The sequence below is a fragment of the Rhamphochromis sp. 'chilingali' genome (assembly GCF_963969265.1).
Source record: "Rhamphochromis sp. 'chilingali' genome assembly, chromosome: 3".
NCBI lineage: Eukaryota > Metazoa > Chordata > Actinopteri > Cichliformes > Cichlidae > Rhamphochromis > Rhamphochromis sp. 'chilingali'.
Window position 1 is genome coordinate 31,448,206 of NC_137931.1, and position 23,761 is coordinate 31,471,966.

At 40.1% G+C, this 23,761-nt stretch overlaps 3 protein-coding genes across 7 annotated transcripts; 2 read left to right on the plus strand and 1 right to left on the minus strand.

The window, feature by feature from the left end:
- The first annotated feature begins 63 nt into the window (after positions 1–63).
- akr1a1b (aldo-keto reductase family 1, member A1b (aldehyde reductase)) lies at positions 64–6,264 on the plus strand. Of its 2 annotated transcripts, none has more exons than XM_080877928.1 (9): positions 64–219; positions 2,823–2,918; positions 3,568–3,687; positions 3,858–4,009; positions 4,289–4,484; positions 4,574–4,773; positions 5,177–5,249; positions 5,342–5,428; positions 5,950–6,264. In XM_080877928.1, the coding sequence occupies exons 2-9, from the start codon at positions 2,838–2,840 to the stop codon at positions 6,013–6,015; spliced, it is 975 nt and encodes a 324-aa protein (XP_080734054.1). In that variant the 5' UTR covers positions 64–219; positions 2,823–2,837; the 3' UTR covers positions 6,016–6,264. The 2 variants fall into 2 exon arrangements, with proteins under 2 accessions (XP_080734054.1, XP_080734053.1); XM_080877927.1 differs by having other exon boundaries at positions 219–354.
- On the minus strand, positions 4,682–20,081 carry cUnh19orf44 (chromosome Un C19orf44 homolog). Of its 4 annotated transcripts, none has more exons than XR_013971054.1 (11): positions 19,599–20,081; positions 15,250–15,417; positions 14,996–15,117; positions 14,376–14,901; positions 13,566–13,935; positions 12,271–12,350; positions 9,300–9,771; positions 8,474–8,563; positions 7,427–7,593; positions 6,872–7,227; positions 4,682–4,809 (listed from the first exon to the last, which is right to left on the minus strand). XR_013971054.1 is itself a non-coding variant. In XM_080877923.1 (10 exons), exons 1-10 carry the CDS (start codon positions 19,716–19,718, stop codon positions 7,138–7,140), a joined length of 2,205 nt encoding a protein of 734 aa, XP_080734049.1. In that variant the 5' UTR covers positions 19,719–20,081; the 3' UTR covers positions 6,407–7,137. The 4 variants fall into 4 exon arrangements, 2 of the variants coding, with proteins under 2 accessions (XP_080734049.1, XP_080734050.1); XR_013971055.1 differs by having other exon boundaries at positions 4,689–4,806; XM_080877923.1 differs by lacking the exon at positions 4,682–4,809 and having other exon boundaries at positions 6,407–7,227.
- A 572-nt stretch (positions 20,082–20,653) lies between these two features.
- Positions 20,654–22,259, plus strand: LOC308394106 (uncharacterized protein). The gene is made up of 2 exons (XM_080878282.1): positions 20,654–20,772; positions 21,544–22,259. Exon 2 carries the CDS (start codon positions 21,544–21,546, stop codon positions 22,147–22,149), a length of 606 nt encoding a protein of 201 aa, XP_080734408.1. The 5' UTR covers positions 20,654–20,772; the 3' UTR covers positions 22,150–22,259.
- The last annotated feature ends 1,502 nt before the right edge of the window (positions 22,260–23,761 follow it).

A 23,761-nucleotide genomic window follows, 5' to 3' on the forward strand; every position in this document is an offset into this window, starting at 1 on the left:
CATTTTTACGTTATTATTATTATTTTTCTGTGAACTACCTTTAGATTCCCCGGAAATGGAAGAACTATCATACCGGAAAAGGAAAACGTCAACAAGATGAGGTGGTGTTTTTGAACATTTAGCAGAAAACAGCACTCTATGCACAGTGGTCCTACGCTGCAGGAGGACAACCGGAACAGGTCGTTGACTGAAGTCGGCAGCTTTTAAAACCTTGAAACAGTAAGTTGACGAATCAAAGTGAGCACAGAGCCGTGAAGGAGAATTCACGTCACATAATTTTACAGCATGCAGTCACTGAAGTGTCAGCTCCTAAAGCAGACGCTGTGTCGTTTGTGTGTCGGTTTCGGCAGCAGGGTGAGTGTGTGCAGACTTCTACTAAAAACCGACTTTAAAGGGAGTAACGCGAGAGAATGTGAGAGTTGACTTCAATAGAAGCTACAACAGCAGCCGGCTGTTATTTCAACAGAAAGTGTGGCGGCTGATGTTTTTAACGAGCAGCTGTTACATTCATTTTTTTTCTCCTGAAGACAATCTCAGCAACAAGCGAAGCCACCGAGTGACCACACAGCCACAATACTTTATCTAACCGTAGCTCCCTCTTTACTAAGTGTAGCATTGTTTGCTACCATTTGCTACATAATACAAACGTCACTCCTTATTTGCAGATTTGTTAAGGGGGGTTCAGCAGTTTTTTTTTGATGTCGAAGGACAGTGAGCGCGAGGACAGTGGTATTGAGGTGTGGCAGGGCGCGTGACTTTCCAGAAAACCAGCTGACTTTCAGGGATTTTTTTTTGAAAGATCTGGAAAATACTGGTGTTTTTGCAGATTGGTCAGTCGAGTTGTAAACCAAATTAACACCGCTTTCCTTTCCTGCAATAAAAAAAGAATGCAAAAGGAAAACAAGTTTAACATACGACATCAAAAAGAGCCGTCAGACCTGCTGAAACAGGGCAAACCATAAACAGGGCTAACCATAAAAGTCATTTTCTAGTTGGCCTCTGAACACGGCCTCCGCTTCTCCCTCTTCTGTATCTTCAACCAACAATAGAACTATTTCAAAGGGCAAAAAGCAGCATGCACCTTGTAGGCGACCACTTTTTTGGAGCCATTTCAGTGGTCATTTGGATATAAAACTGCATGCATGCATGCATTCAACAGCCAAAACAAAGAAACTGCCCTTCTTCCCTCTGGAATCATACTTCTATCAATAATGCTCAGTTTTTAGAGTGTCATGTGTCTCTCTATAATGCTTTCAAAGAAAGACATCAGGTGCTTAAAAGCTGACATTGACGTGGGAACCACAAAGTGTGTGGGCCTGTTAGTGAAAGCTACTGATGTCAGTAGATGATAACCAAGAAGTTCACAGATCATTTGTAGATTCTGACTAAATTGTTTCCGAGGAAAGTTACTCCACCCTCTGTTATCTAGTGATCAAGCCTTCAAAATCTCAAAAGGCACCAAGTAGCCACCAGAACTGATGTGGTGTTATGTGGAGTTTTTTTTATTTTTTACTTTGTGGCTTCATAGTGTAGTAGTTTACACATTTGCCTAACAAGTGAAACATCCCTAGCAGGCACCCAGAAGGAGAGACAAATCCCTTTGAAATTGCATAAGACATAAAGAAAATCTGTTGAATACGGAAGCAGCTGAAAGCAGTTACTATTTGTGCCATCAGTGGAAGATGTCTGAGAGGAATGTGGAACAAGCAGATAGTGTTTGTGTTAGGCGGTGCGAGTCAGAGAGGGCGGGTACAGGTGTCTTGGATCAACAGGAATGTAGTTCCTTCTACACGCTGCCACACTGAGCTCTTTTACATCTGGGCTTGCACTACTTATTGACTGATACACATCTATGGCAGGTATTATCAAAGCAGATGTGTTTCTGTGGTGTTCAAAATTAGATGAGAAACAATTTTGCATATATGGGTTTTGTATAATTAATGTTTGTGTGAGTGCACTTTGAGAAATTTCTTTGGCTGCTGAATCTCAAATCCAACTCTGAGAAAAATCCTCAAGTTTCTTACTTTCAGGTCTTTTTATTTGAAGTATTGTAATTATTATATAGTGAGGGGAATGATCACATCCCTCTAGCTGTTGAAAATGCAAGTCAGCAGCCTTCATTTCCTTTCATGCTTCCTTTTCAGCTTTTCCTTTTTCCCTTTGGTGCAAAAACAACTTTGGAAATTCTCATACTTTAAGATGTGCAAGCTTTCAATTCAGAAATGTTTTTCATAAGCTAATATTTTTACTCCTGTATACAAACTTAATTCTAGTGTTCTGGCTGCATTCTCATCATGAGATCTTGTGTTTAATCTAAGCTAAATTTTGATATGGATATATCACTTACAAAGGCTTTGCACAGTCTCTCCTTGCATTTGTCAGTCAATAGGAGTTTAATTGGATCTTCCTTTTACTAGTTGGACAGTTGCTCTACCAGTTCTTCAGCTGTTATTTATATTCATTTGTTTGACTGTGATGTTTGGGATAATAAGTATATGGATCAAGAATCCTATCTGTCCAGCTGTACCTGCTGGACTCATTAATGGTTTGAACTCTGTTTTCAAAGCATAATTGGTCATTCTACCTGAGAATATCAATAATAATGCTATACTGTGAAAACTGTGACATACTGTTGTTACACCGTCATATATTTCCTTTGCTGTCAGTTTCTCCTAAGACCTGTGTTTGTGTGCATCCTTGTCTTTGTCTTAAGTTTATGCAGTATAAAACTACTGAATGGTGTACACACTTCCTACTTTTTCACAGCCACCTGAGTTGAGCAGGTCTTACTGACTGGCTCTTACTCTGCTTTTCTTTTTAAGGTGCTTCTGAGAGGCATGAATGACTTTGCAGTTCTTAACACAGGGCGCAAGATGCCCCTCATTGGACTGGGAACATGGAAGAGTGAGCCTGGAAAGGTAGAAACTGCACTTCTGTCCTCCTGTTTTTAAGCCATTTGAGACTTTCTAATAAAATAAAATGGCGTTGTGTTTACCCCTTTCCTTCATCTTAATGTCACACAATAAAGTTGCACTTTTTTGTATCCTTAATTAAATTGGCATGTGTAAACTGAGAAGTGCTTTCTGTTTTTTACAAATTCAACTCTGCAGTTCTCTCAGATTTTTGGATTGTTTTTTTTGTCTTGTCTATTTTATTTATTTATTATTTAAAAAAAAAATATTGACAGGGTAGTAATGAAGAGTAGACAGGAACAAGGGGAAGACATTATTTTCACCATATATTATTTTCAATGTATTAGAAATGGGGGAAAAATACAGTTTATTACATTTAGATTGTCCTACATTTAAACTGATTTTGCCCATAAATTCCTATCAATATGCTTCACTGCCCCCAAGTGGACAAGAAATCGTTTGATAAGCTCTAAGTATCCAGTGAATGAAAGTCTAATATAGTATTGTTTTATGTCCGGTAATTGCAGCCCATTTATTTTTTTCACTTGTTGGTCTGAGAATTTAGCAGATTCTGATGTTAAGTTTAGATTTTTTGGTACAAACATTAAGAACGTGTATGGGTACTTACTGAAACTTGTATATTTATTTCTAACAGGTGAAACAAGCAGTTATTTGGGCACTGGAAGCTGGGTATCGCCACATTGACTGTGCATCCATCTATGGCAATGAGGCTGAGATTGGAGAAGCCCTGCAGGAAAAGCTCGGACCCGAAAAGGTAGAACTGCTTCACCAAACTGTTCAAAGCTCCAGTAAAAACACACATAAAATGTGTCCCCTGAGAGCAACTGATTCTAGACTTGTCAGACTTTACTGACCAGTCTGGTCTACTACTGTCTTTAAAAACAAAAAACAAAGAATTCATATCTATCGTGTTCTGTGCTCCAGTCCCTAAGAAGAGAGGATGTGTTCATCACATCCAAGCTGTGGAACAGCAAGCACCATCCAGATGATGTCGAGCCAGCCCTCCTGAAGACCCTGAAGGACTTGAAACTTGAATACCTGGACCTCTACCTCATCCACTGGCCTTACGCCTTTCAGTGAGCTCAGCCTCCACATGGTCCAATAATGAGACAGTTAGCTTATGTTCCCAAAACCACCTTTGTTATATCAAGATAACTGATGGATTATTGTATATCTTATGCCAAATTAATCTGCTCACAGGTTAATAGTTTTAAAATCTTAAAACGATTTTGACAAGAACTATACTACTTCATTAAAAAGTGTTTATAAAAAAATTATGACATTTCTTAAAAGTTAGTTGATGCTCAAACTGATAAACAAGCCTGTATTTTGAGACCTTCTTTACTTGCTCCTAGACGAGGAGACGTTACTTTCCCCAGAAAGGAGGATGGCACCTTGCTATATGATGACACAGACTACAAGCTGACCTGGTCTGCCATGGAGAAACTGGTGGGAAAGGGTCTTGTCCGAGCCATTGGCTTGTCCAACTTCAACAGCAGGCAGATTGATGACATCCTGTCGGTCGCCAGTGTCAAACCAACTGTCCTTCAGGTACAGGATGTTTGTGATGTTGATGGTAATAAAAGGTGTTTGTAAAATGCCGGAGGTGACCCTGGTATTGCTTCATTTTTGCTGGACAGGTAGAGTGCCACCCCTATCTGGCCCAGGTAGAGCTGCTGGCCCACTGTCGGGATCGGGGCCTGGTGATGACGGCCTACAGTCCACTGGGGTCTGCTGATCGAGCCTGGAAACATCCGAACGAACCCATCCTGCTGGAGGAGCCTGTGATCTCTTCCCTTGCAGAGAAATATAAAAAGTCTCCAGCTCAGATTCTCCTGAGGTAAGTCTATAGATCAGAATATCCAAAAGTACTCTGCTAAAAAAAAAATTAAAAAAAAATGCAAAGATCACACTGTCTCTGTTTATCTTCGACCTTTTTACATAAACTTGCCTTGCCTTACATTCTTTGTTTCTTAAGGTTTCCAATTTTACATTTCAAATGATATCATCAAAAACACATCCTGATTCAGCTTGTTAGTCTGTAGCTCAGCATGCATCTAAACATTGTAGTGCATGGCAACTTTACTCACATTTGTAGTCTTAAAACAGCAAACTAAAGCTAAAAAAAGCAGCATACTACTTGTATAAAACTCGTGTGCTTGATGCTCTGGGCAGAAATGCACACTGGTATGGTGACGAAACCCTTCAGCAGCTTCACATCAACACAAATCCTGTATTTCCAGGTGGCAGACACAACGTGGAGTCGTAACAATCCCTAAGAGTGTGACCGAGTCCCGCATCAAAGAAAACATACAGGTGAAGTGAGATTTAAATAAATGTTACATTTTGTGGTCCAGCTACAGTGAGGTATGTTGTGTTGTATGTAAAGGGTTTTGTTATGTTGTCAGGTGTTCGACTTTACCCTTGAAGCAGAAGAAATGAAAAGTATCGCAGCACTGACCAGAGGCTGGCGCTACATCGTACCAATGATCGAAGTAAGTGGACTTAATCAGTACTCTAATAAATCTTTATGTTGGGACATAACCGCTAAGGAGCTCTTACTGTCTACATCAGCTCTGCAGTGATGAGCAGAGACAGAGATGCAACACTGCACAACGTTTGTGTAAATCTTGTAAATACGAGCTGAAAATAATAAAAATACTATACCTATCCTATGATTATGAAGATGGGGGTGGGTTGAAGTTAGTTTATATTGGATTATGGAGCTCTTATGTGTGATTTGGAAAATGTTCATTATATGAATATTAAATGTTCCATCTCTTCATTGAATACAATAAAGTCATTAAAGAATTATTAAGTTGGCTCATTTTTAAAAAATAAAAAAAAATGTATTCAAAGGAGATGGTTGATTTTTACCAGCTAAGCCATAGTGGAATACGTATTTTCAGACAGTTTTGGTTAAACAGGAAAAAAACAGTTGATGTCAAGAATTAACACATGAACTTGCAAAATGCAAACAAAAAAAGCTAAATGTGTTTAACTTTTGTTACTGCAGGTGGAAGGAAAGCGTGTTCCCAGGGATGCCGGACATCCCTTCTACCCTTTCAATGACCCATATTGACAACTCACACTACAGCCTGAATTTGTGCCTTCAACAACCCCATCAACACACCTTCACCTTCCCACATCACCGATAAATGTTCCTGGGTCCTGCCATCGAAGTTTGTCTTTAGATTTTGTTCAATTCTGCACTTGCCGTTAGAGTAATTCAAGTTAATATTGGTGGTTGAGACTGAAAAACTGGTAACTGTAAAAACACCGTACAGTATGTGTTAATTTTTTAATAAACATTTTGTTACTTCCCTTGCAAGCGTTTATTTCACTGAATGATTATTGGCTTAAGCTGTCTCTTTAATATTATATCTTAGAAGAAAGTGCTTTTAAGATTCTGTTTGGTGTGTCCATTTAAACCCATTCATTTCATCTGGTCTACATGACCACCTCAATCATGCAACAAAAACAAGTCTGTATAATACAGTCAAGTAATTAATAGTAATTTGTGAATTGTGAGTGCAGTTCTACAAGAAGGCTTACATACACCCAACAACCTGTTTCACAAGCATGACATCCATGGTTTGCATGGGGTGAGCATTAAAACCAAATGCATCCTGATATAGAAGTAATGAAACTTAAATTTCATTAAAAACGCAGGCCATGAAACTAACTCCACATAAAAATTAAAGTTGAGAAATGTGCTGTAACTCCATGCCTTTTTTTTTTTTTTTAAATTCTGTGACTTTGATGCCTCCTTTCTCCACCTATGACTCCAAATCACTGATGGTGTATGAATTCAAAAATCACATTCTTTGAAAACAGAAGTTGTCTAAATAACTATTAAGGCTATTAAATCTCACTTCTGATGAATTTGTCTACCTTCAGCATCAGCTTTCAACTTTGTTGCATTCTGTGTTAGTTACCTTAACTTGCAGGTGCTGTGGAGGTGTGCCCATCTTTACATTAGCAGACCACAGCCTTATAATGTCCACTCCAGTATTAAGAACCTAAAGTGATGGATTTGGCTGCCAGCTCTTGATTTTGACACTTGATATAAAATTCCACGCAGTGTTTTATGAATAATAGTCATTTTCCACTGAGAAGGGAAAAAAAAGTTTTTAAAATGTGTATAAAAATGTCTTTAAAAATAAAGACACAATCCAGCTTCTGGTCCTTGCAATCACAGTGGTCACATACAATGGTCTTCTCTCATCTCCTGCAGTACCTCCTCTAAAGCTTCCTTCATTGTCAATTTGGGAGATCTGTGCATGTGGATAAGCTGAAAACAGAGGGGAAAGTTTCACTAAGTCACGCTTTGACCAGTATTGTTTTGAAATTACTTTTGTGGAGATGAAAAATAAAAATAATGAGCTGGAAATTAGTACAATGAGTACACTTTAAATGTCTGTTATTTCCATTACTGAGCCAAAAAGCTACAGATAAGTGTTATTCACAGCCAGTGCGTGAGTATACTTTACCTTCTTGGTGTCCTCGAGAGTGGTATATCTGTAGTTTGGTGGTTCCAGACTCTGCACCAGGCTGGAGTGCAGGTGGCGGTTGCTTTCAATGAACCGCCTTGTCATGGCAAGCTGCTGTTTTAGCAGTTCATTGAGAACAAATACAGCTGGATTGAAGGTGCTGATTGCTGATGGAGAACCAAGGGATACACATTGCAGGTTTAAGTTGAAATATTTATGAATGTTTAAATGACAGTAACAAAAAATGTCTTTTAACTATTTAACTGATCTGGAAGGCACTGTCTCCCAGTATATCACCTATAGATGGCGCTACAGCTTCATAATTTTTTTTTTAAATGGCCCCACCACAGCCATCAGTATGACTCACTTGAAATTTGCCATCATCCTTGTACAAACCCTAATAATCCCTGAGAATTACCATCTGAATCCAGGTTTAAAAGATTTTCTGTTATCAGTGTGACAAATCCAAAATTTGACAACTTTCTAGTTTTCTTGAAAAAGTGAAGAGTCTCAGTGAAAGTGTGTTTTCAGTGCTGTCTGTTAGTTAATCTGTCAGCAAGATCATGTGGAAAATGCCATCAAAAATCTTATTTTTGAAACATTTTGGAGAAAATCATGATCACATTTTTTAACCAATGAGGAGCATAATTGGCCTGATGTACTAGTACACCCCAGGCTCTTAGTAGGTACACCTATGGTATGAATTTTAAAATAATACATCGCTTTGTTCTCATGTTATTGCATTCATAAGATTTTCTGAAAACTTGAGCTCTGACCTTGACTTTGAGGTCAATGTCACTGAGATTCAAACTCATCGAAGATTTTTTGTAGGTGATTCTATGGTATCAGTTTGAAAACCCCTACTGCATGCCTGCCCGCCTGGCAGGGTGACAACAATACCCAATCAGACTTTTACAGCTGAGGGGTAAAAAAGCACGTGAAAGAGCAAAATTTTAAACATCGACCATGGGAAGAGTACATATGTTAAAAAATATAGAATGTTTTTTTTAATTATTTTGTATTTTATTTAGTTTTATTGGTTCTCACCTTCTACCATTTCTGCATTGAGGGTATGACTGACCACTGGAGAAGGATTTATGTAGGTCATGCTCACCATAGGGTCCACAGCAGGAATATCTGAAAAAAAAAAAAAAATTAAAGCTCAATGCGATAAGACATAAGTTCTAGTTGCCCACTCAGAAAATGGGGACCTCTCTGGTTCACATCGGCATACATAATCATGGACTCATTTACGTTAGTCCCTGTCAATCAACACCAACGTGAAACAGCGCTCAAGCTTCTCTTCTTTTGTGAAAAGAAGCTTCAGATATTCACTCATGAATTCATCTTAACTTGTATTGATTTCTGCAATTCACTGCTTTCGTCACTCATTAAATCTGCCTTCCAGTGCTCGCAGGCAACGCAAATGCCAAATGGCTGCTCCTGTGACACTTGTTGCATTAAGGATCCAATTTAAAATTCCTTCCTACCTACCTACAGAGTATTGCACAGCCAAGTTCACTCTTTATCTTGCTCACTCAAGTCCAACAACCTAAAATTATTCCTAGTTCTCTGCACATGCCTGAAGCCACGGAGCCTGACCTTTAAAATGCTCTGAAGTTTGTGGATTCTGTGGACTTTCTAAGTCAGCTTCAGACATATCAGTTTACTCTGGCATTTTAGTTACAGGATTTTAAAAAGTAAATAAGTATTTCTCTTAGATCCAAAGAACAATGCAAGATAAAGTTCAGATTAGCGCCTTCATACAAACAAGATCTCCTTTAACTTAATAAGATGATTTAAAGGAATTTTGGTGAGAAATGGTGTCTCTCTCACATCTTAGATAGACAAATACTATGTGTAGCAGACAAACCTGTTGGCCATGTTGAAGCCAGTGGACCAGAATGGGTCTGTACTGCAGTCTCTTTTAAAACCTTTCTGGCTGAAGTACATCTCCTCGACTGTTGATATGAAGCCTGGCCCTCATGTAATAATGACGGTCTGGAGTCCTCACTTCTGCCTTGGCTGTTTGACTTGGAAGTGTGACTGCGATCTGAGGTCCGTGAGGTGGAGGAATGACTTGCTTCTGAGAAAGCTCTCGAATAATCATCTTCTGTCCTCCCATCAGACATGTCTGAATCCAAACCCCCATCTCTGACTTCTGACACCATCTTCTCTTCACCTCCATTTCTCTGGAGATCCTCTGACACTTGACTGGCACTGTAATCTGGCTCTGTTTTGCTCTCACTCTCAAAGTCACTTTGGTAATCCAGCAGATGGTCTTGTTGCTGTTCCTCCTCGTGTAGCTGCTGCTTTCTGTCTGGAGATCCTGGAACAGGGCTACCCTGTTTCATGAAAGCAAAGATATCAGTCTAGGGAGTCCTTCAGAGAATTTAGAGATCTCAGACAAAGGGTCCCCTGAAGAATATTATACGTATACTAACAATCAGCCTTCACCTGCATGCAAGGAAATTTGACAAACACAATAAAATGCAGTAAACAGTTGCTTTCTCCAGCTGAAGAGTATCTCAAAATGTAAGTTCATCCTCTCAAGAATAGGAGCATTACTACTGCCCCATTTATCTCCTTGAGACAGGATAACTAGAATTCGCTGTATATATCTCAGCAGAACAGCTGTCAGTTGGTTCACCTCCTTCAATTAAAGTCTGTAAACTGGACCACTCAACAGTATTTGTGTTGTTAGTATTTTGGAGCATTTCTACTTTTTCTACTTGCGCACTTTATACAACATGTCTCATCAACTCATTTACATCAGCATGTTTTCTATGCCTAACTGCTTCTATCTAACATTCACACATCCACTCAAATTGCGGTTCAGTATCTTGCCCAAGGATACTTGGCAAGCAGACTGCAGCAACCAGGGATCGAACCACCAACCTTCTGATTGGTGGATGACCTGCTCTACCTGCTCTGAGCTACAGCCACCCCACTAATAATAATACAGGTAATAATACGGTTTGGTGTGCGGTACAACACAACAAGAAGTTTGTGCTCTAGTGTAGGTGACTGAACTTTCTAGCACAGCTAATTAGTGTGGTTATTTAGCACTAATTAGCAGATACTTCTAGAATATAGAGTGAATCTGTTTGATTCCCTCTATATAAATGTATCTTATGATATAGGTTTATTGTATAGGATAGCGTTGTTAAAAAAAGTTACAAATGCTAATGTTATACTCAGTCTATTTAAAACGTAAACGTAAACCATCTCATTTCTGTGGGCCTCTTAGAATTCAAACTTAGTCCAAGGTTCATTTTTCCACTGCCACAGTGGAATAAAATTTCTATTTCTATTTAGTTTATTTCTATTTAGTTTATTCTAATAAATCTTTAGAATGTTTTTTGACCATTTTAGAGCAGAGAAAGAATCATATTTAAGATATGACAGAAAACAAACTTATAATCATAACCCCTAGGATATCACATGTAAATATCCAGATTATTGCACATATGTGTTTTAATGCTTGTGGTTATTAATGTGAGGCTTTAACACATGGCTGTTTTATGATGTAAGATTTTTTGGTTTCGTTATTAATGCAAATTTCAGTGCACCACGCCAAGGAGAAAATGTCCTTGTGGACAGAATTTAGAGTCTCCAGCATTAATATCAGTGGCGTTACATTAACTTCAGGGTGTCGATTATCGTTCATCACTATCACAGACACAAGGATACAACTTTGCATACATACAGTTATTATCTTTTTCTAAATAAGGATTTATTTAGTGTGTGCACTGTGGAATAATGTTTGCACATAACATCAGGAACCTGTGATTAATACCTGAGTCACAGCTCCTTGCGCTTTCTTTCTCACTATTTAATGCCGTAAGGAACATCAGGCAGTCAGTGAAATCACATCAAGAGCAATTTAAAATATTTCTTCCTTTTCTTTGACACTACTCTAGCTGGTGGCTCCCTAGGTGGCCGGCTATTCTTGTTATATAAACAACAAATCCAGTGTCTATAATAAAGTCTTTCTCATTAAACTCATTGTTTTTATTTTATGTTATTTAACCAAATTCTTTTGGTAATCATTGCTGCTCTTTGTCTGTGGCAGCAGCAGTCCTAACCCAACAGCAGACAAAGTAAGCAACAGCTAGGGATCATAGTGAGGCATTTAGCAGCCAACTACCTGGCTGTTCCATTTGGAGCTGATGAGCAAATCAGAATTCTAATAATTTTAACTGCAACAATTATGTCTTGTGGTCCAAAACACAGCTGTTTCCCCCTATCTGAAAAGATGATATGTTGATGATGTGTTCATAGCTTGTTTTGACTTTGTGTATAACATGTTTTCATAGATATAATGAGTGCAATTCAACAAATATTTCCTTTAAAGTGGACCTGCTATGCTCTTTTCTTTCATGGATTTACCATTATAGTGACTGACATTCATTTTAAAAATGCTCAAAGTTTAGTCAGGTCATATGTGCAAGTCATCTATGCGGGCCAAAAACTCAAGTGTAGTCTTATATGGTCATCTCTGGCACACAGCTGTGTGGAAGAAGCCCAAGCCACCTACTGCTCAAATCATGAGTTTATGAGGGGTAGCCAGTCAGAGCAGAGTTGGTTGGATGGGTTTTTTTCAGAGTGAGTATGAACAGAGGGGGCTGCACCAAGGCACAGATATGATGAGTCGAAGATAAATATGGATTATTTTGAACTCTGAATCATGCAAAGCTACTCTGGCAGAGTTCAAGAATACAAATATGGTGCTATAAATGAGACTAATAGGTCCTCTTTAAATTATGCTACACTGAATGGCAAACTTTCTCCTTTCTTCTTCACTTTATACTTGTTTAGAACTAATTCCTGTCATTTCCCACCTGTTTTCTTGGCGTTTCTGCATTAAATTCAAGGCGAGCAGGTGCAAGGTCATCCAGTGTCATCACATTAATCTTGAAGTCTGCAGAAACATAAAACCACAATGACAGAATTTAGAGTGTATATTCACGTAGCCAACTTTAACATGTTACTCAGTTTATAGCTGCTAGCAGTGCAACGCATAAGGCTACAAAAAGACACTAAAAACACCTGATGATTAAAAACTGAAAACTGAATATTGAAAGAGGCTAACTTGTAAATTGAGACAATCTCATAAAACTGGTTTATGTGACAAACTGGAACATATCGAAGTCTATTACAATGCACGTCAGGGTACTAGAAATAAAGCTCAGGTCACTATGACTGCCAGTAGCATACTGCTCCAACAGTATCAATTACTGGTAAAGATACATTTATTATCAATATTATCAATATGTCTTTGGGCCTAGAAGTTGTACCTCCCATGTGGTAATGACAGGGACACTAGATCACAGTTATTAAACCAAACTATTACATTATTTGTACATTTACACAGCGCTTCACTAAATAGGAATAGTTAAAAAAGAACTATCTATACATATATAATTTTAAAAAAGAATATCCCAAAACACAGATAGTCTAAACTAAGTTAATTCTTTGCACGTTAAACTGTAGTAATTTAAAAAAAAAAACTGTGCATTTTGAGGGAATGACTGATGATGCTGCAAATATGGACATGCTTGAAAGACGGATGGTTTAACTAATACCCGTGTTTGCCATTGTGCATCAGAAGATAAAATCTATTCTTTTTCTGTTGTTATCAAATTAATCCACTATCAAATGCAGCAGCTTGTTAAAACTCACAGTGGCTCGATACAATAAAAAGGTTCTCGAGACACTGATAATACATGCTTTATTCCCCCTTTTCCCTCTGAAAGCACAAATGTTGTTTTCTGCCTTCATGAAAAGCTTTCCAAGAACTGCCAAACAAATTAGATTCATCCTGTGAGTTCATTTTGTCATTAATAATTTTTCTTCAAGTATAACATTACTTCAATATTGAACAGAAGAATGACCACACTGTAACCTTCTTTTATACGAGCAGTAATGAGATGTTCATTTGGACATTAGTGATTTTATTTCAGATATAAAGTCATTAATGTACAAAGGAATGAGCGCCATGTTGCTCTCTCTTTCATAGGAGTGATCAATACATCATACTCCTAGATTGCTATTAATAGTTAAACACAAAGAACACAGCTGAGTCCAATCAACTCTTGAACACTAGGACTAAATGCATTTGATGAGCACCTCTCACCTTCAGAAGAAACTGAACTCATCTCACTGAGTGGGCGTTCAGATCCCGTCTCCACAGGGAAAAGCTCGTCCAGAGAGAGCACTTCACTGCGTCCTGAGAGGGAGGACAGGGATCGCTGTGGGCTTTCTGGCCTATAGGAGGTGCCCGGTCTTTCTGGAGGTTGTGGGGAGGAGACACGGGGTGGAGAGGGAGAAGAAGAGAGCACAGAGGGGCTGAAGTGGGCCTGGGCATGGCCAGTGAATCGGAAAGGAGAACTCCGGTTAGAAGGAGAAGCAGAGGAGCGAGGTGGTGCTGTGTTGGAGGGTGGTGAAGGAATTACTTCGGCAGTAAGTGGAGTGGAGTGAACTTCATGACTGCTTTTGAGGAATACCTGTATGAGTAGAAAGCACAGCTGCTTTGAGCTGATAAAACGGTGTCTCTGAGCCATCAAAGTGAAAACATTATCAGGTTTTCACTCTAACCCTTAAAGTGCAGGTTGCAGGAAAACAGCCTGATGTCTTAACCACGTACATGTCTGGCATGATTAACAACCACTGTGTGAATGTGGCTTGTCATTATTTCCACAATGAAAGTCTGTCATGCATAAAAGTCTGTCTATTATGTTAAAATGATTTAGCTCTGCCTGCGTAATCATTCAATTTAGACAATTTCCAATTTCCTGTAATAAACAACTTTTTCTTTTATTAAAACTGGGTTCAAAATGTTTCTTTTTCTTATTAAAACTGTTTTCATGCCTATCAGAATGATGCTGTCAGTTTATAGGCTGTAAGTAATGGGAGTGAACCAAGCAAAAACACCACCCAAGTGTACCTTATCTGACTTTTTCATGGAGGCAGGTCTCCCAGGTCTTAAGAAGCTATAGTCTGTCGAGTCCAGCGAGTCTCCAAGCAGTTTCTTCATGTCTTCTTCATCACTTTCCAGACTGACACCACTCGTTAGTTTAACTGACTTTGTCTCCAAACGCTCTGAAGATGCTACACGATCTGCTGCTCTGGACCTGACTCTCACACTAACATCTACACTTTTTGGAGCCATAGTAAGAGATGTATTAGTGTTTTCAAGAGCTCCAGCTGCTTTCTTCTTAAGGAAACGGGTTCCCCTCAGGCTCTGGTCACTGCTAGACTGTACAGACTGTTGCACAGATGTCTCTGGGGTTTGGGTGACTCTTGCTGGTGCTGATGATGACACTCCCAAATCCGAAGTCAGAATGAGGGCAGATTTTGTCTCCTGTCTGGCCTGTTCCTGCGCCTGCTTGCGGCTCCGGATGCGACTCTCAATTTCAGCCAGTCTAGTCAAGGATGCAGTCTGAGTGGCACGCCGTGAAGATGATGCATTTCTGACCAGCGATATTAAAATAGGTAACTTCACATCAGAAAACGTTTTATTCTTTGTGCAAATTAATAACCACATTTTTATATGTTGAATCTTACCTTGATTCAGATTCAGGGTGCATTTGGTCCCGGTTGACGGGTGACTGGCTGCTGTTTGTTGGTGGTGGAGCCTTCTTCAAAAACCTGCTTCCTCCTCCCAGAGAGCTCTGTGGCCTGAGACCCTAACCAAAAAATTATTAATTAATTAATTAATAAAAAAAATTATACAATTCATGTCAAGTTGGATTTACTGGGTTCAACAACACTAATGTGTAGTCTTCCATTATTGAGCAACAGCAACAATTAGCAGTTACCTTGTTTGAATCCAGTTCTCTTCCATGGTTCTTTTCAGCATCCGTAGCTTTAACATCCCCTCCAGACTCAGGAGCTGAACTGACTGAGGACAAGTCGCTCAGATCTGGGAATAATTTGTGTGTTTCGGGGGGAGCAGATCTGGGTTTGAAAGATTCACCTACAGAAACCTACAAAGAAACAGATTATATTTATGTAAGAAGTGCTTTAAGATTTAATCACTGTAGTACCTCATTCTGCTCTTACATGTGAATTATACTTCAGAGTCACAACGACTTGAATGACATCTCTATCAAACCTCACTCTGGATCTCACTGGGAAGCAACTTCTGGCATGACCAGTCATGGAAGCTCCAGTACCACCACATCTGTCACCAATCACTTGAAGGATACGGGGTCCCCTGACCCCTTAACTGGCCCCACACCAAGCATTCTCATTCTCTAAGAGCTCCTCAGCAGTCCTGGACCAGGATAATTCAATTAATCTGTTTATTGACACAGCCATTAAGGTAGTCTGAATGTGGGTTTTACTGGTTTTCAGGAACATCTTTTACAATGTAATTATATATTTTTGTCAAGGAAATATCTTGTTATAATAGCAGCTGTTGTGTTGCTGCAAACTGCATGTTAAAAAAAAAAACTAGCTAGACAAGTAGCTTGTGGTTTGTGTTTGTGACTATTGCTAGTTGTCAAATCTAACCTTTAGTAATCATGGATATTGGCTCCTCTCAGGGTAACGCCAGTGGCGGCAAGGTTAAGGATGTCGTGTCCCACCCTTGCCCAGGTGTCACCTACTTTCCCTTGACCATCTCTGAGAAAACCCCATCCCCTCTTCATTGCCTGTATGGCAATCAGGGGGGAGGAGAGGGATGTGTAAGACAGAAAAATATTGCCCACTCGCCAGGCACCCATCAAGCAGCTCATGACTGCTGTCCCAGTGTGTATAAAGAAGATGAGCCATTACTAAACATTTTCCTCAAATTTTGGGGCTCATTTTTTAGCGTGGAGCAGTCAGTGGCATTTCATCTCTATCTGAACAGACGTTCACTTGTGTCAGTGGGACCAAACCTTCCAGGTAAGATGGAGTATTTCACAGCCTCCATGTACCAAAAGGTTTATAAATCAGAAGCGCAGTCAATATAAAATCTGAATGTGGTCATCCTGCTCTCAGCCTACCAAGCTGAGCTGTTTCAGGACATGGGCCCCCTGCTGGATAAGGGCTCAATCAAGGCTCAATCTCTCCAGCCTTCCTGGCCAAGACAAGGTCATTATGAATTCTCCATATAAGCCATCACGAGCTAGGGGATCGTTTGAGGAGGCACTAACTGCTATGCAGCAGGTTAGCGACCTGAGGAAGAAGCAGGGTGAAGCTTTTGACCTCTGGCTTCCCCATAAAACCACGCCACACCAGCCTCCGCCTACCTGCCCAGGCAGCAAGAGGATGTAATGTAGGCTTCAAAGGTCCTACTTAGCAGCTACCGAAGCAGCAGGTGCCTCACCAGCAGCGTCCATCCAGGCAGAGTGAGAAGGCATCATACCTTCTATACGAATACTATATAATCCATTGTTTAGTGATAGATAGATACATACATAGAATAAAGCTGGTCTTTAGGAAAGATTAAAGATTCCATCAAAATATGAAAGACTTAAAATTACACAAATCAAATAATTATTTAAAGAGCTCAAATGCACTTATTCAAAGGAGCTTGCAAAGAAAAGCGTCTGGACTTCTTTAAGTTGCTTGAAGACGTTTCACCTCTCATCCGAGAAGCTTCTTCAGTTCTAAGGTCAAATGGTGGAGAGTCCCAGACATAAACCTAGTGGGAGTGACCCCCCACAGAGGGACAAAAGGACCCCCTGATGATCCTCTAATCGCCTGAGCCAAGGTGGGAAACTGGGCGTGGGTCCCAATCAGCCAGAGTTTCGGGTGAGCTCATTGTGAAACCTGGCCCCACCTTATCATGCGAATTCCTGAGATCAGATGGCCTCAGGATGTGAGTGGGCGTTAAGGCGTCTGGGAAGGGATCTCAAAACTGGATTATAAATGGCAGAGAGTTGGTGTCGTAAACCCCCGCCTCTGTTCAAAGATGGTTGCTCACAGTGGACATAGATGGCTTCTTTCACTCCTCTTTCAAACCATCTGTCCTCTCTGTCCAAAATGTGAACATTGGCATCCTCGAAAGAGTGTCCTTTATCCTTAAGATGCAGATGGACTGCTGAGTCTTGTCCTGTGGAGGTGGCTCTTCTGTGTTGTGCCATGCGCTTGTGAAGTGGCTGTTTGGTCTCTCCGATGTAGAGGTCCACGCCCAGTTTCCCACCTTGGCTCAGGCGATTAGAGGATCATCAGGGGGTCCTTTTGTCCCTCTGTGGGGGGTCACTCCCACTAGGTTTATATCTGGGACTCTCCACCATTTGACCTTAGAACTGAAGAAGCTTCTCGGATGAGAGGTGAAACGTCTTCAAGCAACTTAAAGAAGTCCAGACGCTTTTCTTTGCAAGCTCCTTTGACTACGATGACCTGGATGACTGAGAACCTTCACAGACAAATGCACTTATAGTATCTCACAAGAAATATCTCACAAGAAATACTTCTTTAGAAAATCTGCTGGTAAATTTCTACAAGAGCACCACTGAGAATGTCACATTGAAGTGTTGCTATTGAAAGGAAGGACCTGCATCACGCGGTAAGCACAGCTCAGTGGGACAAAACTGGACCTGAATAGCAGCAGAACAGCCAACTGAGAATGAGAGCCAGGAGTGAAAATACCACCCACCGCGTTCACAGCCTGTTTGAACCACTGCTGTAAACTAGTATCAACAAGCTGAGAAACAACCTCTATGACACTCCATTTTTCTGCTCCATTAAAGCACTGGTAACAAGGAGTAGAACTACACCCACACAATCTGCAATTTACATACATACCGCCCTCAGAGATGTGAACTGCAATGCAAAACCACTTTAAAACCTCTATTTGATCATTTTCATCAAAATTATACATTTTTATCTGGATTTAACTTATTTGTTTATTCATATCTGCAGTACGGGGGGCCCACAGGGAACGGTTCTGGCTCCGTTCCTCTTCACCATCTACACTGCAGACTTCTCCCACAACTCCACCCAGTGCTTCCTGCAGAAGTTCTCTGATGACTCTGCAATAGTCGGCCTCATCACTGATGGGGACGACAAGGAGTACAGAGGACTGACCCAAGACTGTGGACTGGTGCTAGCTGAACTACCTCCAGATCAACACCAGTAAAACCAAGGAGCTGGTGGTAGACTCCCGCAGGCACAAACATCCTCCACTGCAACCACTGAACATCCAAGGTATGGACATTGAGGCTGTGGACAGCTACAGGTACCTTGGTGTTCATCTGAACAACAAATTGGACTGGACTCATAATTCGGAAGCCCTCTACAGGAAAGGGCAGAGCAGACGGTACCTGCTGCGGAGACTCAGGTCGTTTGGATTGAAGGGCCCACTCCTGAAGACCTTCTATGACTCTGTGGTGGCCTCAGCTATCTTTTACAGTGTGGTCTGCTGGGATGGCAACATCTCTGCTGGGAACAGGAAGAGACTGAACAGGCTGATCCACAGGGCTAGCTCTGTTCTAGGATGCCCTCTGGACCCAGTGGAGGTGGTAAGTGACAGGAGAATGGTGGCTAAGCTGCCATCCCTGATGGACAACATCTCCCACCCCATGCAGGAGACTCTGACAGCACTGAGCAGCTCCTTCAGTGGCTGCGGCACACACGGTGTGGGACAGAGAGATTTCACAGGTCTTTCCTCCCCACTGCTGTCAGACTCCACAACAAAGACTCCAACTGATCAAACACACACACCCACACATGTGCAATAACACTAAGTGCAATACTCTTTTTCTGACAAAGTTGTATTTTTACTGTTGTATACAGCATTTGTATTCTATTTTTATCCTATTGTATATCTTATTCTATGTATTCTACTGTACATAGTGTTTTATTTTATTCTCTTCTGTACAGTTGTGTACAGTATTTTATTTATTTTTATTGTATTCTAATTTTTGCTATATAACTTTTGCACTGTCCACTTCCTGCTGTGACAAAACAAATTTCCCACGTGTGGGACTAATAAAGGTTATTTTATCTTACATGCAAAATTTCATTGCATCAGAGTAAAGTTACAATAAAGATTCTGATATTATTGTTACCAACCGTAACGCAAGAAAACAAATTAAATTATTTCATCGCTTTTAACTATGATGCTGAAGAATTTCAAATTTAATTTTACCACAGACAAGGTAACTTTCCCGTGTAAGAACAGACAGCTCTTAAAAAGGGGGGAGACGACAGCTAAAGAAAACTCGGTACATACCCGTGTTTTGGATGAGGACTCTTGCCTGGAGCCCTGAGCGTCTCCTCCATTGCTCCTCTTTGCGGACAGCAACGCCTGAGCTCGATCCACAGCGGAGTTTCGGCCGCCTAGTTTCCACATTTTTAAAACACTCACTTTCTGGCAAACTGCTCCTTGATACAGTTCGATATGTAATATCACATGTTTTGTACGCAATTTCCACAGTAGCTAACCCATGTTATCCTGCATACGAGAGACTACTGTTGACTAGCAAGTAGCTAAAGCTAAAACTTCTAACTGCACAAAGAAAATTCGACATAGACTCACTTAGATGCCTTTCCTGTCAGTATAGTTAATTATCAATTATGCAACATTCAGGAGTTCCCAATTAAACTACATTATTTCCGTATCCCACCTACTACGTAAACGAGTATGAGTTAGAAGCGTCTGTTGTTTCCATGGAAGAGCTTCCGCCTCCGTCTTCTTCTTCTTGGTAGTAAGAAAGTTCTCCTTGGAGCGCCACCTACAGTTCAGTACAGAAGCTACGTGTATGTGTCCTACATGGGCACCGTTATGTTTTTTTTCCATTCAGTCCATTTTTATCTCTGCACTTTAGTCAAAATTAAATCTAAGCTTTGCTATTTTATGTTTACTTTAATTATATTTAAAGCTATTTGGCTGCTATGTTTTATTCATTATCAAAGAAGGTTCGTAATTTGCGATCTATTCTGTTTATACCTCTGTGTCCAAGCATGCGCCCATTTCCCTCCATTCCCCCCATTCCACATTAGTATTGTTTTGTTGGTAATAATAGTAAGTTAAACTAGTTTAGTTATTATTCTATAATTCCATAAATACTACAAAAATCATGGTAGAATGGCAAGAAAATGCAAAATGGAAATAGTAATATATCCTAAACAGACTGTAGAGGTAACCCTGGCCCTGTGCGATCCAGCAGGGCGGGAGCCTGGGATTGTTAAGCTAAACGGCCTAAACCGTTTCCCATTCATTCTCTATGGTAGTGCTAAACCACTACGGATGTAATATATTTTTGGCCACTACGGTCTTCCGGCGCTGTTGCGAGTTTGAGATGCGGCGGCACTTTTAAAAAATCTCCTCTTTTACGTTTCGGGAGAGAAAACAAGTAACTCAACGCTCGCAACACATCCCAACGCTCCTCATTCATTGATCAAAGGTAAGAAACGTCGTTTGAAATAACAGTAAACCAACAGAATACATTTACAGGTGTATATTACAGGTAATAGGCGTGTTGCGATTGCATTTACGAAGCATCCATCGCTCAGTTAAAGACGGTGGGAGTTTATCTGCTGTTGTAAAGTGGCACGGTAAAAAATGAATCAACGTGATCCTTAAATAAATTGCGTGTTTCATTGACGTGTTTTGCCATTAAATAAACTTTGTAGGTTTCCGACTGCTGTGACACTGACATTACTATAATGTGGTACAATTAAATAACCAATAAGTGTCTTGTTATGAGATGACATGCTAAATGACTGAACCTGCTTTAAAAGAAAATGTATTGCTTTCATGTTGTAATGGTCAGTCACCTTATCAATGCGAAAAATCTGTTTTGATATCTCTAACATGAGCAATGCCCACTCGTGTATGAATAAACACGATAGCTTAAATACATATATGTTGTTAATCTACCAGCAATTCTTATGTGCCATGACTGCTAAGCAGTTACCACAAATTTTGCAGATATGCCAATAATCATTCAACCATGAAAGGTTTTTATTTACAGACAGAACAGTTTGTTATACCTGGAGTAAAAAACACTTTTATCCCAAATGTTGTCAATGTTCTTTCAAATTGTGTCTCGTTATTGTTCTCCTGCATCCTGCTGTGTAAACCCAGCAGCAAGATTATAACCTGAAATGTCTTTGTTTGTGTTTGGAATCAATTTTGTTTAATATAATTGTTTATTTTTTCACTGCTTGTCAAGATGCAGAAGAAAGTTGCGCCATATCCAGGGAAAATCTCTGTGGTGTTCCGCAAGGGGCCACTTGGATACCTTCTCCAGGACCCGTCAAAAGAAGCTCGACGGAATAAAAATGACCCCAAACTGCAGGACAAGTCTGCACCTGTGAGGGAGGATGTTGTACATCAGAATGCTCTGACTGTCATCTATCAGAGAGGAGGGGATGAGTCTGACATGAAGGAAGTGCAGGGAGAGTACATTCTGCAGTTTGGAAAGTATAAAGGGAAATCTTTCCGGTGGCTTCTGGGGAATGATGTCGGGTACACCATGTACCTGATCAAAGATCTCCAGAAGGAAGAGGCTGCAGGGACCTCTGTGGAAGAAGGGCATGGCAAGGAGAGCTTGCATTCATTTGTACAGTATGCCCTCAGCTTTACAGAGATAAAGACTCTTCTGAACTACAAGACCAGCAGAGTGAGTGTTGCTGCAGAAGCCTCTGAGGATGATCAGCTGGTTGGCTTTGGCTCACGAGCCAAGAGCACCTGGAAGGAGATTCAGGAGTCTCCTTTCTACGAGGCAGAGAGACAAAGATGGGTGGAAGAAAAGAGGAAAAAGGGGAGAAACTGTTGATATTGTACATAAGATAGTTTTGTTCTAGTTTTGTAATGTTTATTTTGTTTATATAAATAAAAACTGATTGTAAATATAAAAATGTGAATAAATTGTGTTCTGTAAAAATAGCAGCACAGCTCTCTTCTTTATAACCTCTTAGAGTTCACCTGTATGTTTATATACCTGTGTGTGCTCACCATCAGATAATCAGTTTTAAAAAAGCTGTGAGTGCTGCCCTGAAAGCTTACATATTATTTCTAAATCACTTCATGTAATGATAACAAGCCATCCTTTCTCTAGTGGGGTCTCACAGCTTTTATCTTTATAATCTTTCTGGTTGATTTGTAATATTAGAAGCATGACTGCTGTCTTTTATCTGTGTGACTATACAGCCTGTTTCAGACATGACAACCAGACAGTGTCTGAAGTTATCTCTAATACATGCAACACAGCTGGAGATAGTCCAGACACTTTCTCACTTCTGATGATAATATTTTTGGTTTAGGTATTGTTGCTTTCTGGCTTGAAGCTTATCTACAAAAGCAGTTCAATAAGGAGAGATCATGTGGAAAAACTGAACACGATTTATTGAGATACAGAAATAAATGTAACTGTTAGGCAGTTAGACTCCAATGACCCATCATAGCAGAAGAAATCTCAGCAGTGACAGGATTTTGCATAAGCCACACCCCAGAGTCAAAATGCTGGTAGTGATAAAGATGGAGGCTGGGACAGGGTTCTGAGTGACCACGGTGAGGGGGAGAAAGAAGAGGAGGCGGGCTGCATAGCTGAGGATCTGAAACGCAGAATGGCAGAAGCAGAAGAGCAACAGATTTAAAGCATGCAGAGTGGAGGCTGGCAAGAGCATGACTGGAATAAAGTAATGATGTCAGTACTGAGTTTGTGCTGGAAAATGAATAGATATAAACTAACAGCCACCAGGAAGCAGACAGATGACTTATTACAGACATGGCTTGTTTAAATTATGTATAAGCTTCATTTTCTATGTCATCAGAATGTATCTGTATTACAGTTTTAGCTTTAGTCTTTGTATTAAAAGTTGGATGTCTGCATAATTGTAGACTATATGTCTGCTATGTATCATCTCAAGACTGTGATGATACAGTTTAGTCTGAGTTATGTACTTTGTGACAGTATAGGTACGTAATGCAGAAAAATTGCTCCACAGGCCATAACACTATATAATATAAATAAAATGATAATGAAATAAAAATTAGAAGTGAAAAATAAATGTTATCCACGATAAGTAAATTGAAAATGGTGTTTAACTTTTGATAATGTAACACAACCTTTGTCCCAACCAGGACTCGAACCCGCGCTCAGACAGTTCAGTGTAAAAAAACCCCATTTTTTTCCAATGCCCGAAAAGCTGCGATTTGATTGGCTGTTTCTCCGTTACACCTATACGCGATGGGCCTCTTTATGATGAGCATGTTTAATTGTACACCAAATTTAACATGCGCTGATTTTAAAACATGCGATAGCAGAGGATGGTTTCGATCCATCGACCTCTGGGTTATGGGCCCAGCACGCTTCCGCTGCGCCACTCTGCTATACGAAGATGACCGTCCGATTAAGCAATATTAACAGGCTTTAGTATATTGTGTGA

Coding starts and splice junctions, on each gene's coding strand:
- akr1a1b (XM_080877927.1), top strand. CDS start 286: ATGCAGTCACTGAAGTGTCAGCTCCTAAAGCAGACGCTGTGTCGTTTG. Junction 3,688..3,857: donor AAAAGCTCGGACCCGAAAAG/GTAGAACTGCTT, acceptor TCTGTGCTCCAG/TCCCTAAGAAGAGAGGATGT. Junction 5,429..5,949: donor ACATCGTACCAATGATCGAA/GTAAGTGGACTT, acceptor TTGTTACTGCAG/GTGGAAGGAAAGCGTGTTCC.
- cUnh19orf44 (XM_080877923.1), bottom strand. CDS start 19,718: ATGTGGAAACTAGGCGGCCGAAACTCCGCTGTGGATCGAGCTCAGGCG. Junction 13,936..14,375: donor CCATGAAAAAGTCAGATAAG/GTACACTTGGGT, acceptor CTACTCATACAG/GTATTCCTCAAAAGCAGTCA. Junction 7,594..8,473: donor CAATGCAGAAATGGTAGAAG/GTGAGAACCAAT, acceptor GTTCTCCATCAG/CAATCAGCACCTTCAATCCA.
- LOC308394106 (XM_080878282.1), top strand. CDS start 21,544: ATGCAGAAGAAAGTTGCGCCATATCCAGGGAAAATCTCTGTGGTGTTC.